Raw genomic sequence first — 12685 nt, forward strand, 5'->3', positions numbered from 1 at the left:
CCATGCCACAGTTCAGAAAATTGTATCTGTAATAATGATTAAATTATTATAAGTATAAATAACCTAGTTTGCTTCTTCACAGGGTTTTCTATAGTGATGCTGTCCATATGGCCATATCTCCAAAAGGTTTGTACATTTCAATCTATTTTTCCCTTATAGCTACAGTAGTAGTAACTCTTAAATAGTTAAGCATTTTCTAAAGAGTCTCTTTGGTATTCTATGGTTTAATCTTTACAAGAATAATGAGATAATAGTTCCTTAAAAGAGGCTTATAAGTAAGGTGACCATATGCTTTATTGTGCAAGCCAGAACACTTTTGAAGTGAAGAGAGTGCTATACAAGGAAAAATAGGATCATACTCAGATAGTCCCAGGCAAATGGAGATGTGTGGTCACCTACTCAGAAGCCACGTTCACATTCCATCATTACCTCTTCCCTAATAAAAAGGAAACTAGTAATAGTCTGAATTCCCAAAGTGTGTAAATGATATGTTTGTGGAATAATTTAATGCTTTTCCCATAAAATTAATTTGGGCTATCAGGTAACATTGTAAAGACTAGAACATATGTATTTTTTGATGCTGTTATTACTAGAAGGGGAAGAGGAGGTGGCATGAAGATGTAAGTTTTTTAGGTAGCTTGACATCAGTTGATCATCAAGTCCTGTCAGTTCTATCTTAAATCTCCAGGAAGGAACTTAACTAAAAATCAGTATATAAGTTGGTTACATAATTCATCTATAACAATGTTTTAGTAAAGGTTCTTAAAGAGTTCCTCTGTATTCCCTAACCTACTCCTTAACCTACTACTATCTGATTAACTTTTCTGCTGTCCTGAACTCCTCTTGTAAGGTTTCCAGTTACTTGGCCGGGCGCGGTGGCTCAAGCCTGTAATCCCAGCACTTTGGGAGGCCGAGACGGGCGGATCACGAGGTCAGGAGATCGAGACCATCCTGGCTAACACGGTGAAACCCCGTCTCTACTAAAAAGTACAAAAAACTAGCCGGGCGAGGTGGCAGGCGCCTGTAGTCCCAGCTACTCGGGAGGTTGAGGCAGGAGAATGGCGTAAACCCAGGAGGCGGAGCTTGCAGTGAGCTGAGATCCGGCCACTGCTCTCCAGCCTGGGCGCGAGACTCCGTCTCAAAAAAAAAAAAACAAAAAAACAAACAAACAAACAAAAAGGTTTCCAGTTACTTAATTGTTGATCATGAAATACTTTTGAGTCCTTACTTTAGGTGACACCTGGATAGGATTTGACATTGTTGTCCTCTCCTTATTTCCTGAAGCTACCTGTATTAGTCTGTTTTCTGTTGCTTGTAACAGAATACCCTAAACTAGATAATTTATTTTAAAAAAGGATCTTATTTCTTACCATTACGGAGGCTGAGAAGTCCAAGGCTGAGAGACCACATCTGGTGAGGGCCTTCTTGCTGGTGGGGACTCTCTGAAGAGTCCCAAGGCATTGTAAGGCATCACGTGATGAAGGGGCTGAGCATGCTAGCTCAGGTCTCTTTTCCTTCTCTTATGAAGCCACCAGTTCCACTCCATGATAACCCATTAATACATGAATGGATTAGGTACATTAGGTAGTTAGTTGGGTATCAACAGGGCACAGCCCTCATGATCCAATTGTTAGTTGGCAGATCTGTATCTGTACAGGTCTGCAGCAACCTCAGTTCTTGCCTCCTGAGAAGAAATAATTCAAGTAAAGGATATAAGGCAGAAGGAGAACCTGAGGCAAGTTGTAGAGCAGGAGTGAAAATTTATTAAAAAGCTTTAGAGCAAGAATGAAAGGAAGGAAAAGAAGGAAAGTACAGTTGGAAGAAGGCCAGGTGGGCAACTTGAAAGACAAGTGCACGGTTTGACCTTTGGACTTGGGATTTTATACACTGGCATACTTTTGGGGCCTGGCATTACTTCTCCCCACTCACCCCACCCCTGAGATCGTATTGGGAAGCTGCTAATCACCAGGCGTTTTCTATGTATTAAGAGGCTTCCTTTTCCTAGCCCTGGCTCTGACCAGTATTACTTTAGAGAGTTAACAACTGCCTGACCATCACCTAATGGTCTCCGGACACTCCCTATGTGTGGGGCAGGGGAGACCTTTCCTGCCCTGTTGATACCCAACTAACTACCTAATGTAACACAATTACCTCTTAAAGGTCCTACCTTTCAATATTTTAATAATATTAATTTAAATATTAATTTCCAAAACATGAAATTTGGGGGACACATTAAAACCATAGCACCACCTCTTAGCTTCTATGACATTTCTCTATCCTGGCTTTCTTCTTAACTCTAACAACTTATTCTTAAATTCTTTTGTGTATTCTTCCTTATCAGTTTGTCCCTTACTTGTTGGTTTTCCTAAGAGGTTGGAGAGTGTGTGTGTGTGTGTGTGTGTTCGCACATGCATGTGTGTGTTTTATCCTAGATTCTGAACTTTGTCCCATATTAGATGTATAGCCATCAACTTATTAGATAGATCCATGGTACTTGGATGAACCCAAGCTCCTTAGGTCTTTACACATCTGTCTTCCTTTTTACTGGAATGCTTTTCCTCTCTCCATCTTTCTTTTGCTCTCCCCTTTCTCCCTCCTCACTGTCTTTTATTCACTCTTCAAGATTTTGCTCCAGTGTCACCTCCTCTGGAAAGCCTTCTCTTTTTTTTTTTTGCAATGGAGTCTTGCTCTGATGCCCAGGCTGGCATGCAGTGGCATGATCTTGGCGTGCTGCAATCTCTGCCTTGAGGGTTCAAGTGATTCTCCTGCCTCAGTCTCCCAAGTAGCTGGGACTACAGATGCCAGCTACCACACCCAGCTAATTTTTGTATTTTTAGTAGAGATGGGGTTTCACCATGTTGGCCAGGCTGATCTCTACCTTTCCTCAGGTGGTCCACCCACCTCAGCCTCCCAGAGTGCTGGGATTTCCACCTTCCGGGTTCAAGCGATTCTCATGCCTCAGCCTCCCAAGTAGCTGGGGATTACAGGCACCTGCCACCATGCCTGGCTAATTTTTGTATTTTTAGTAGAGATGGGGTTTCGGTATGTTGGCCAGGCTAATCTCAAACGCCAGACCTCAGGTGATCCTGCCTCAGTCTCCCAATTGCTGGGATTACAGATGTGAGCCACCACACCTGGCCTGGAAAGCCTTCTCTGACTGTCCCTCACAACAGTTTGGATCAGAAGGTTTTCTTGTATACTCCCGTTTCCCTTTATCATTAGCCCTTAATATGGAGTGTCCTAACACTTTATTTACAGAGAGTTTACTTAACTCCCCTACTAGATTGTCTACATTGTTAGGATTGTTTTGTTTATATGAATTTTTTTTGTTTTTTTTTTGTAAATGGAGTCTCCCTCTGTCACCCAGGCTCGAGTTCAGTGACGCAATCTTGGCTTACTGCAGCTTCTGCCTCCAAGGTTCAAGTAATTCTCTTGCCTCAGCCTCCCAAGTAACTGGGATTACAGTCGTGCACCACCACGCCCAGCTAATTTTTGTAGTTTTAGTAGAGACAGGGTTTCACTATGTTGGCCAGGCTGGTCTCAAACTCCTGACCTTGGGTGACCCACCACCTCAGCCTCTCAAAGTGCTGGCATTACAAGTGTGAGCCACCATGCCCAGCTCAATTTTACGAATTTCTACTTTTTGAAAATGCTCTCCTAAAATATATTTTTAAAGGAATATAAGAAAAAAAGAAATACAAATTTTACTTTTTACTGATTTAGTGCCATATTTTCATTGTTATTTTGAAAATTATATGGCTGGGCGCGGTGGCTCAAGCCTGTAATCCCAGCACTTTGGGAGGCCGAGACGGGCGGATCACGAGGTCAGGAGTTCGAGACCATCCTGGCTAACACGGTGAAACCCCGTCTCTACTAAAAAATACAAAAAGCTAGCCGGGCGAGGTGGCTGGCGCCTGTAGTCCCAGCTACTCGGGAAGCTGAGGCAGGAGAATGGCGTAAACCCGGGAGGCGGAGCTTGCAGTGAGCTGAGATCCGGCACTGTACTCCAGCCCGGGCGACAGCGAGACTCCATCTCAAAAAAAAAAAAAAAAAGAAAATTATATTACATGGAATTATTACCCATTACACTAAAAATTCTTTCCATACTGGTAGTCATTGAAATTGGCAAAATTCTGGAGCAATGTCTTCTCTACTAAAAAGATGTTTTCATGTATCAAAATTCTTAATTTCTTGGCGTTTAGTCTTTTTAGTCAAAATTCTCAAAAGAAGGATATTAGTAGTGATTAGGTCTCATCAGCATACTATGTTGAGTTTTGAAAAGTACTCTCTTTTTTCCAGATATTTTGAAAACTCTTTGAAGAGTTTTGCTATCAGGCCCGGTGCTGTGGCTTACATGCCTGTAATCCCAGTGCTTTGGGAGGCCAAGTTGGGAGGATTGCCTGAGCCCAGGAGTTCAAGACCAGCCTGTGTAACAATATAAGACCTTGTCTCTACAAAAAAATTTTAAAAGTTAGCTGGGTGTGGTGGTGCTACTCCCTGTAGTCCCAGCTGCTTGGGAGCTTGAGGTGGGAGGATTTCTTGAGCAAAGGAGTTTGAGGTTACAGTGAGCCAAGATTATGCCACTATATTCTGGCCTGGGTGATAGAGCCAGACCCTGTCTCAAAAAAAAAAAAAAAAAAAGTTTTGCTTTCAAACCACTACACATTTAACATTAAAATTGAGTTTTCATTACTGTTTTGAAAATTAATTTAAAATTTTATATGACATGAAATTATTATTTTCTATTTTCAGAGATGACAAATGAAACTAAAAGTAATACAGGGAGAAAATGAAAAACAGAGTACCTAAACTGAAAGATATTTTAACGGCTAGAACTTTAAGTATTATGTATCATTATACTTTTGCATATTATTTCTTATGCCCCATAAAGAAAAACGCACCTAAATATTTTCAGTTTAAATATCTTTAGGGAATTGCCAGGCATGATGGCTCACACCCAAAATCCCAGAACTTTGGGAGGCTGAGGCAGGTGGCTCATCTGAGGTCAGGAGTTTGAGACTAGCCTGACCAACATGGTGAAACCGCATCGCTACTAAAAAAATACAAAAATTAGCTGGGCCCGTGTGGTGGCGCATGCCTGTAATCTCAGCTACTTGGGAGGCTGAGGCAGGAGAATCGCTTGAACCCGGGAGGTAGAGGTTGTAGTGACCTGAGATCGCGCCATTGCCCTCCAGCCTGGGCAACAAGAGCAAAACTCCATCTCAAAAGTAAATAAATAAAACAAAATAAATAAATAAATATCTTTAGGGAACAAAAGGTCATAGTTTTCCTTATTAAATTGTTCTACCACATATCTATGTTCATTTAAATTTATTTCCTAAAATTTAATAAAAGCCATTAAATAGAAAGATTAGAGACAGAATCTTCCTATGTTGCCCAGACTGGAGTGCAGTGGCTTTTCACAGGTATAATCATAGTGCATTACACCTTCCAACTCCTGGGCTCAAGGGATCCTTCTGTTCTAGACTGCTGACTAGCTGAGATTACAGGCTTGTGCCACTTCACCTGGCTTAGCCTACCATATATGAAGAAAAATAATCTGGCTGGGTATGGTGGCTCATGCCACTAATCCCAATATTTTCGGAGGCCAGGGTGGGAGAATTGCTCCTTCCCGAGGCAGGAGGATTGCTTTTCGAGTTGGAGGCGGGAAGTTGAAGACCAGCCTAGGCAACATATGGAGGCCCTGTCTCTACAAAAATAAAAAAATTAGCTGGGCATGGTGGTGCAAGCCTCTGGTCCTAGCTACTCAAGACGCTGAGGCAGGAGGATGACTTGGGCCTCCAAGATCGAGGCTGCCCTGAGCCGTGATCGCACCACTGCGCTGCAGCCTGGGTGACAGAGTGAGACCCTGTCTCAAATAAATAAATAAAAATAAACAATAGTGTCTTTTCTATGCTAACATTTTCTGTTTTTCTGAAAGTATTTTGTTTTCTGAGTTGTAGTCATTTGGTTCTCCCCTCATATTCATCATGATATGTAAACCCTTTTAAAGTGGTAGAATACTGAGTTGCCTATGTAGAAAGGAAGAATTTATAACAGGTTTATTGAGAGAATTGTCTATCATCTTTTGTGTTTTTATTATCTTCTTTATGCATTTGACTCTTGTGCCTATTTGTTTTTTAAAAAAAGATTTACAGCACTAATGGCTGTTTAACGTATAGGGTAGCATAAGTCTAAAGAATTCTATTTACAAGAATTAAAGAATAGCTTGTATTATTTTTCATGATGTTATTGCTATATGTATACATAGGGTGTGTGATTATCTTCTTACCAAGGTTTATATGAACCAAAAATTTCCATGGTCATTCTTAAAAATGAGCCTCCCAAGCATTTTTCCCTTGTGTACAGTCTGTTGTTAGCACTTTAATTGTATTGTCAGAAGTTTGAATCCTTTACTGTAAATAATAGTGTTATAAAACTTATACATTAGAATTGTTTTTATTTTTTTAATATAAAATTTTACATGGTATGACAAATGTGTTTAGATTTTAAACTTTTCTTGAATAACAATTCTTAAAGCACGTACTTTTGTCTGCAGATTGATCAGACAGCTGATACAAGATTTTTGGGCTGGGTTATTGCTTCATATAGTCTTGGCCAAATGGTAGCTTCACCTATATTTGGTTTATGGTCTAATTATAGACCAAGAAAAGAGCCTCTTATCGTCTCCATCTTCATTTCCGTGGCAGCCAACTGCCTTTATGCATATGTCCACATCCCAGCCTCTCATAATAAATACTACATGCTGGTTGCTCGTGGATTGTTGGGAATTGGAGCAGGTAAGTTTGTATGTGGATTGTGTCAAATTCACATTCATTCTGACATTTATGGCTCACTTTCACCTGGTCTCATCCCCTTTTAATCTCATATTTCACAGTTCAACATACATGTCTCTCATTGTAAACAAATATTTTTCCTACCATTTTGCGTTTGCTCATGATGTTCTCATTACCTATAGTTCTCTTCTGTTCCCATCATTCTTCATTCTTCAAGATTCAGTTCAAACCAGGCGTGGTGGCACATGCCTATAATACCAGCTACTCAGGAGACTGAGGTAGCAGAATCTCTCTTGAGCCAGGAGTTCAAGGTCAGCCTGGGTAACATAGGGAGACCTCCATCTTAAAAAAAAAAACAACAGAAAAACCCAAAACAAAAATAGATCCAATTCAAGCTCCACATTTTCCACAAAGCCCTCTTGGGCTATCCTGCCCCTTCAGAGATTTTTTTCTTCTCTGACATGTCTCTGGCACTTGCTTATAGTATTGTACTGTTTTTTTTTTTTGTTTGTTTGTTTTGTTTTGTTTTGTTTGAGACAGAGTCTCGCTCTGTCACCCAGGCTGGAGTGCTGTGGCCGGATCTCAGCTCACTGCAAGCTCCGCTTCCCGGGTTCACGCCATTCTCCTGCCTCAGCCTCCCGGGTAGCTGGGACTACAGGCGCCAGCCACCTTGCCCGGCTAGTTTTTTGTATTTTTTAGTAGAGACGGGGTTTCACCGTGTTAGCCAGGATGGTGTCGATCTCCTGACCTTGTGAACCGCCCGTCTCGGCCTCCCAAAGTGCTGGGATTACAGGCTTGAGCCACTGCGCCCGGCCGTATTGTACTGTTTTTATGCTTTCTCGCTAATCAGATGATAAACTTTTTTTTTTTCGAGTCTCACTCTGTCGCCCAGACTGGAGTGCAGTGGCACGTTCTCGGCTCACTGTAACCTCTACCTGCCTTGATTCAAGCAATTCTCCTGCCTTAGCCTCCCAAGTAGCTGAGACTACAGGCACCTGCCACTGTGCCTGACTAATTTTTGTATTTTTAGTAGAGATGGGGTTTCACCATCTTGGCCAGACTGGTCTTGAACTACTGACCTCGTGATCCACCTGCCTCAGCCTCCCAAAGTGCTGGGATTACAGGCATGAGCCACCACTCTTAGCCTAAACTTTTTGCAATTAGAAAGAATTTATGGTACTTTAAAAATATCCTATGCCCCCTAACAGAATCTCTTGAATGCAATGTACTCAATGAAATTTTTCAGTAAAATTGTTAGTGCATTTTTTTCTGTTTCCTGTATTACATGTTTATGCATACAGAGTTTGTAATACTTTTTAAAATACTTGTAGTAATCAATGGTATGCCATTCACTCAGTGCTGTCTTAGTATTGAGTAAATTTTATATATATATATATATATATTTTTTTTTTTTTTGAGATGAAGTCTCACTTTGTTGCCCAGGCTGGAGTGCAGTGGTGCGATCTTGGCTCATTGCAACCTCAGCCTCCTAGGTTCAAGCAATTCTTCTGCCTTAGCCTCCTGAGTAGTTGGGACTACAGGTGGATAATTTTTGAATTTTTAGTAGAGACGGGGTTTCACCATGTTGGCCGGGCTGGTCTTGAACTCCTGACCTCAAAATGATCCACCCACATTGACCTCTGAAAGTGCTGGGATTATGGATGTGAGCCACTGTGCCCAGCTTGGTTTACTTATGATACCATTTTTTCACTCATTGATATCTTTAACTGTTTTCATATTACCAAAACTAGTATGGTCCGTTAATTGATGCATTTGCTTAATAAAAATACCTTACATGCTTTGTATGATCATAAAGAGGAAGCAGTGACTATACTGTTGACCAAGATTTCTTCTTCTGTATAAAGTCAAATTTGATTGAATTTTATAAACTGAATGATAACTTTGGATTATTGTGTCTTGTTTTTAAGGAAACGTAGCAGTTGTTCGATCATATACTGCTGGTGCTACTTCCCTTCAAGAAAGAACAAGTTCCATGGCAAATATAAGCATGTGTCAAGCGTTAGGTTTTATTCTAGGTCCAGGTAGGTGTTCTTCACTTGTCATTACTTGAATTTGAATTGGAAAACTTTGAGGGTTAAATATTCAATGTAACCCAAGTATAAAAACTCATAGCTGAAGGGAAAGGGAGGAAAGCTAATTTTTTTTAATCCGGCAATGAGGCTAGACTCATTTTATCTTGATGCCAATCCACTAAATTAAGTGCTATTAGTCCCCTTTTATAGTTGAGAATGCCAATGCATAGAGAATCTAAGTAAATTGTCCAAGGTCACCCTTTTGCTGAGTGTTAAAAAAATTAGTGAGGCCAGGCGCGGTGGTCCACACCTGTAATCCCAGCACTTTGGGAGGCTGTGACAGGCAGATCACCTGAGGTCAGAAGTTCGAGACCAGCCTGGCCAACATGGTGAAACCCCATCTCTACTAAAAATACAAAAATTAGCCAGGTGTGATGGCAGGCACCTGTAATCCCAGCTACTTGGGAGGCTGAGGCAGGGGAATCGCTTGAACCCGGAGGCAGAGGTTGCAGTGAGCCGAGATCACATCATTGCACTCCAGCCTGGGCGATAAGCGCGAGACCCTGTCTCAAAAATATATTAATGAGATTTAATATTTCCTCAAGGCAAATTAATTTTCTGCTGAGTAAAGAATCAGTCATTTTCATGCCTAGAATAATATTGAAAAACCATATAATTGGTCTATATTTTGAATATTGAAGTTATGAATATTATCAGTTTGAATCCAACTCAGCTTACTTCATCATTAACACCCCATCTCCCACCCCCAGTTTCCATTACGTTCCTCTATTTAGCCAAAAGGAAAAGGCTCAACAGAAGGGAATCTAATTCACTGTTCACCAAAATCTATTTCGATTTAGTACCCTGAAACAAATACAAGCACAAATGTAGAATAATTGAACTTGAGTACTATATTGTAAAGTACATCAGGACATGGTTTGAGTCTTTATTTTCCAGTCTACCCTCAGTATCTAGCATAATACCTGGCATAGACTTATGTTCTTAGTAAATACTTTTTACCACCTTAAAAGCATTTTAAAGATTATGTCATTTAAAAATTTTGCATTATAGATGACTAAATATAAGCCTGAAGAACTTCGATGACTTTTCCAATAATAAACCCTCAACAAGCACTAACATTTATTGTGTGCTTACTGTATGCTAGTCACAGTTCTAAGTACGGTAGGTGCAGTATCTTAAGTCCTCACCCTAGAGTTATATGTGAATTACTATAGAGCCACATATAGAATCTAAATCAGAAGAGCAAACCAGTACTCTTCCAATTGAGTTTTTGCCACAGATCCAAATTAGATTTTGCCACTTCATATTTCTTTAGAGTGCTTTATCCAGCAGTCCAAAAACACTTCTAACTAATGTTTAAAGTCACTAAAAAAACTTCAAATACTAAGGTAGATTATGTATGCTTTTGGATGAAATGTTTTTTTTTTTTTTTTTCATTTTACCTGTATATGACATTATGGTCAAATGATATTAAATATATATATACACCTATATGTATATGTACCATATACACAATAATATTTAAGATATCTGATCTAAAATATGTTTTCATTCTTATAATGAAGCTGATTAAACCTTTATAATTATTGGAAGAAATGGTATAATTTAAATTGCCTATGGAGATGTTTTGTAAAAAACTGAGAAGTTATGTAAGATACAACTCCTTGTGAATGCATGTACATCAGTGTTTCACAACCTTTTTTTCATTGTCTCCCTAAGGAGCCTTTTTCAATGTTTTTTCCTACTCTCTTTACCCCATAAAATTTTAGTGCCACAGATGTATCATATATCTTTTATGTACCATATGTATATCTGTACATACCTGCTTTATACCTAAAAAGAGGAAAATTTTTGACCCCCCCCATCAAGAACCAATTGCATCTGTTGAGAATGTATGATATAGAAGGATGATTCCATAACATTGTTCCCAATTCTGTTGTAAATGTCTTTTGCATTTTTTATCCTATGCTTCTCATATAGTAATTCATCTGTGAAAATTTTATCTTAATAAGTTTTTCAGACTTGTTTTGCATTCATTGGAGAAAAAGGTGTGACATGGGATGTGATTAAACTGCGGATAAACATGTATACAACACCAGTTTTACTTAGCGCCTTCCTGGGAATTTTAAATATTATTCTGATCCTTGCTATACTAAGGTAATTAGATAGAAATGATAAAACTATTTTTGTAGATTGTGAAATTTAATGAGCTTTGTAATTGTTGGAAGATAATTATCCTTAGGAAGTGTATTTGTTTTTCTATGTCTATAGTTTGTTTATATATTTTTTGGTCAGGTAGTACTAAAGCATGTAATACTGGCAACCAAAAGACAACCTAATAAATGAGAACAGAAAAGGAAGGTCTTTGAAGATTCAAGGTTTGGTTTTTTGGGTTTTTTTTTTTTTTTTTTTTTTTTTTTGAGACAAGGTTTTACTCTGTTGCTCAGACTGGAGGGCAGTGGCACTATCTTGGCTCAATGCAACCTCCATCTCCCAGATTCAAGGATTCGCATGCCTCAGCTTCCCGAGTAACTGGGGTTACAGGTGCACACCACCACATCCAGCTAATTTTTGTACTTTTAGTAGAGATGGGGTTTCACCGTGTTGGCCAGGCTGATCTCAAACTCCTGACGTCAAAGCGATCTGCCTGCCTCAGCCTCCCAAAGTGCTGGGATTACAGGCATGAGCCATGTGAGGCTGTGCCCTGCCTGAAGGTTTGATCTTGATTTACAAACTACATGTTTCTAAGTAGGAGAAAGGCATGGAAAATAACATTTTAAATAGATTAATGGATTTGTATCAGTCTTAAATATAAAAGTTACTAGTAATGTATATCTCTTTCATATATTTGAAAAATTTTTTTAAATTATGTTTTGTTTATTGTTTTTAGAGTGCTTTATTCAATAGTCTAAAAACATTTATTACTAATGTTTATAATCACTGTAAAACTTCAGATACTAAAGTAGATCATGTATGCTTTAGGATGAGTTGGATTTTTTTCATTTTACCTGTCTGTGAGAATTTGATAAGAATTGTAACTTCTGTCTTAAGTTTATTGGTTATATCTCATTGGTAACAGTTTTATTACTGAAAAACGAATAAAGAAACTATATTAGAATGTGAAAAAAAATACAATGCCAATAATAAATTTAAACAACTTCTCTATTAAGCATTTTATAGGTACAATGTTTGTGTTTTTCTTTTTAAGAGAACATCGTGTGGATGACTCAGGAAGACAGTGTAAAAATATTAATTTTGAAGAAGGTACTTTAAACCCATTTGGCTGAATTAATGTAACATTATCAAAGTGTTTCTAATGATTCTGTTTGTTTGGTATTTACTTCGATTTTGCTTCTAAGGACAACACAGTGGGTGATTGGGGAAGATCTTCAAAGCTGGAAGTGACCTAAATTGATTTTTTTTAAAGAGGCATACCCATATTAGTTATTTGGTGGTCATGATTGACAAGGTTACAGACATTGTAAAAAAATCACTTTGTCTTATTTTCAGAGAGCCAGTATCCTAAAGCCTTTGAGATATTTGCAATGATTTCCATATCTTTACTACCACATAAATATGTCTTTCTTTTTTTTTTTTGAGATGGAGTCTCGCTCTGTCGCCTAGGCTGGAGTGCAGTGGCGCCATCTCGGCTCACTGCAAGCTCCGCCTCCTGGGTTCACGCCATTCTTTTGCCTCAGCCTCGGGGTTAGCTGGGACTACAGGCCCCCGCCACCGTGCCCGGCTAATTTTTTGTATTTTTCAGTAGAGACGGGGTTTCACTGTTTTAGCCAGGATGGTCTCGATCTTCTGATCTCATGATCCGCCCGCCTCGGC

The 12685-nt window shown here is 39.2% G+C and overlaps 1 protein-coding gene across 8 annotated transcripts in view; it reads left to right on the top strand.

Annotated features, from left to right (window-relative positions):
* The window catches only part of MFSD8 (major facilitator superfamily domain containing 8), a 57490-nt gene that overhangs the window by 20260 nt on the left and 24545 nt on the right, over positions 1-12685 (top strand). For 3 of the 8 annotated variants that reach the window (XM_026454118.1, XM_026454119.2, XM_026454117.2), the window contains exons 3-7: positions 83-126; positions 6560-6800; positions 8726-8839; positions 10864-11008; positions 12060-12115. In XM_026454118.1, coding sequence (XP_026309903.1) covers positions 83-126; positions 6560-6800; positions 8726-8839; positions 10864-11008; positions 12060-12115 — 600 coding nt within the window. The remainder of the gene's footprint in view (positions 1-82; positions 127-6559; positions 6801-8725; positions 8840-10863; positions 11009-12059; positions 12116-12685) is intronic. The other 5 variants (XM_026454122.1, XM_026454124.2, XM_026454121.2 and 2 more) reach the window with 2 other exon arrangements.

This window comes from Piliocolobus tephrosceles, chromosome 3 (genome assembly GCF_002776525.5).
Source record: "Piliocolobus tephrosceles isolate RC106 chromosome 3, ASM277652v3, whole genome shotgun sequence".
Taxonomy (NCBI): Eukaryota; Metazoa; Chordata; class Mammalia; order Primates; family Cercopithecidae; genus Piliocolobus; species Piliocolobus tephrosceles.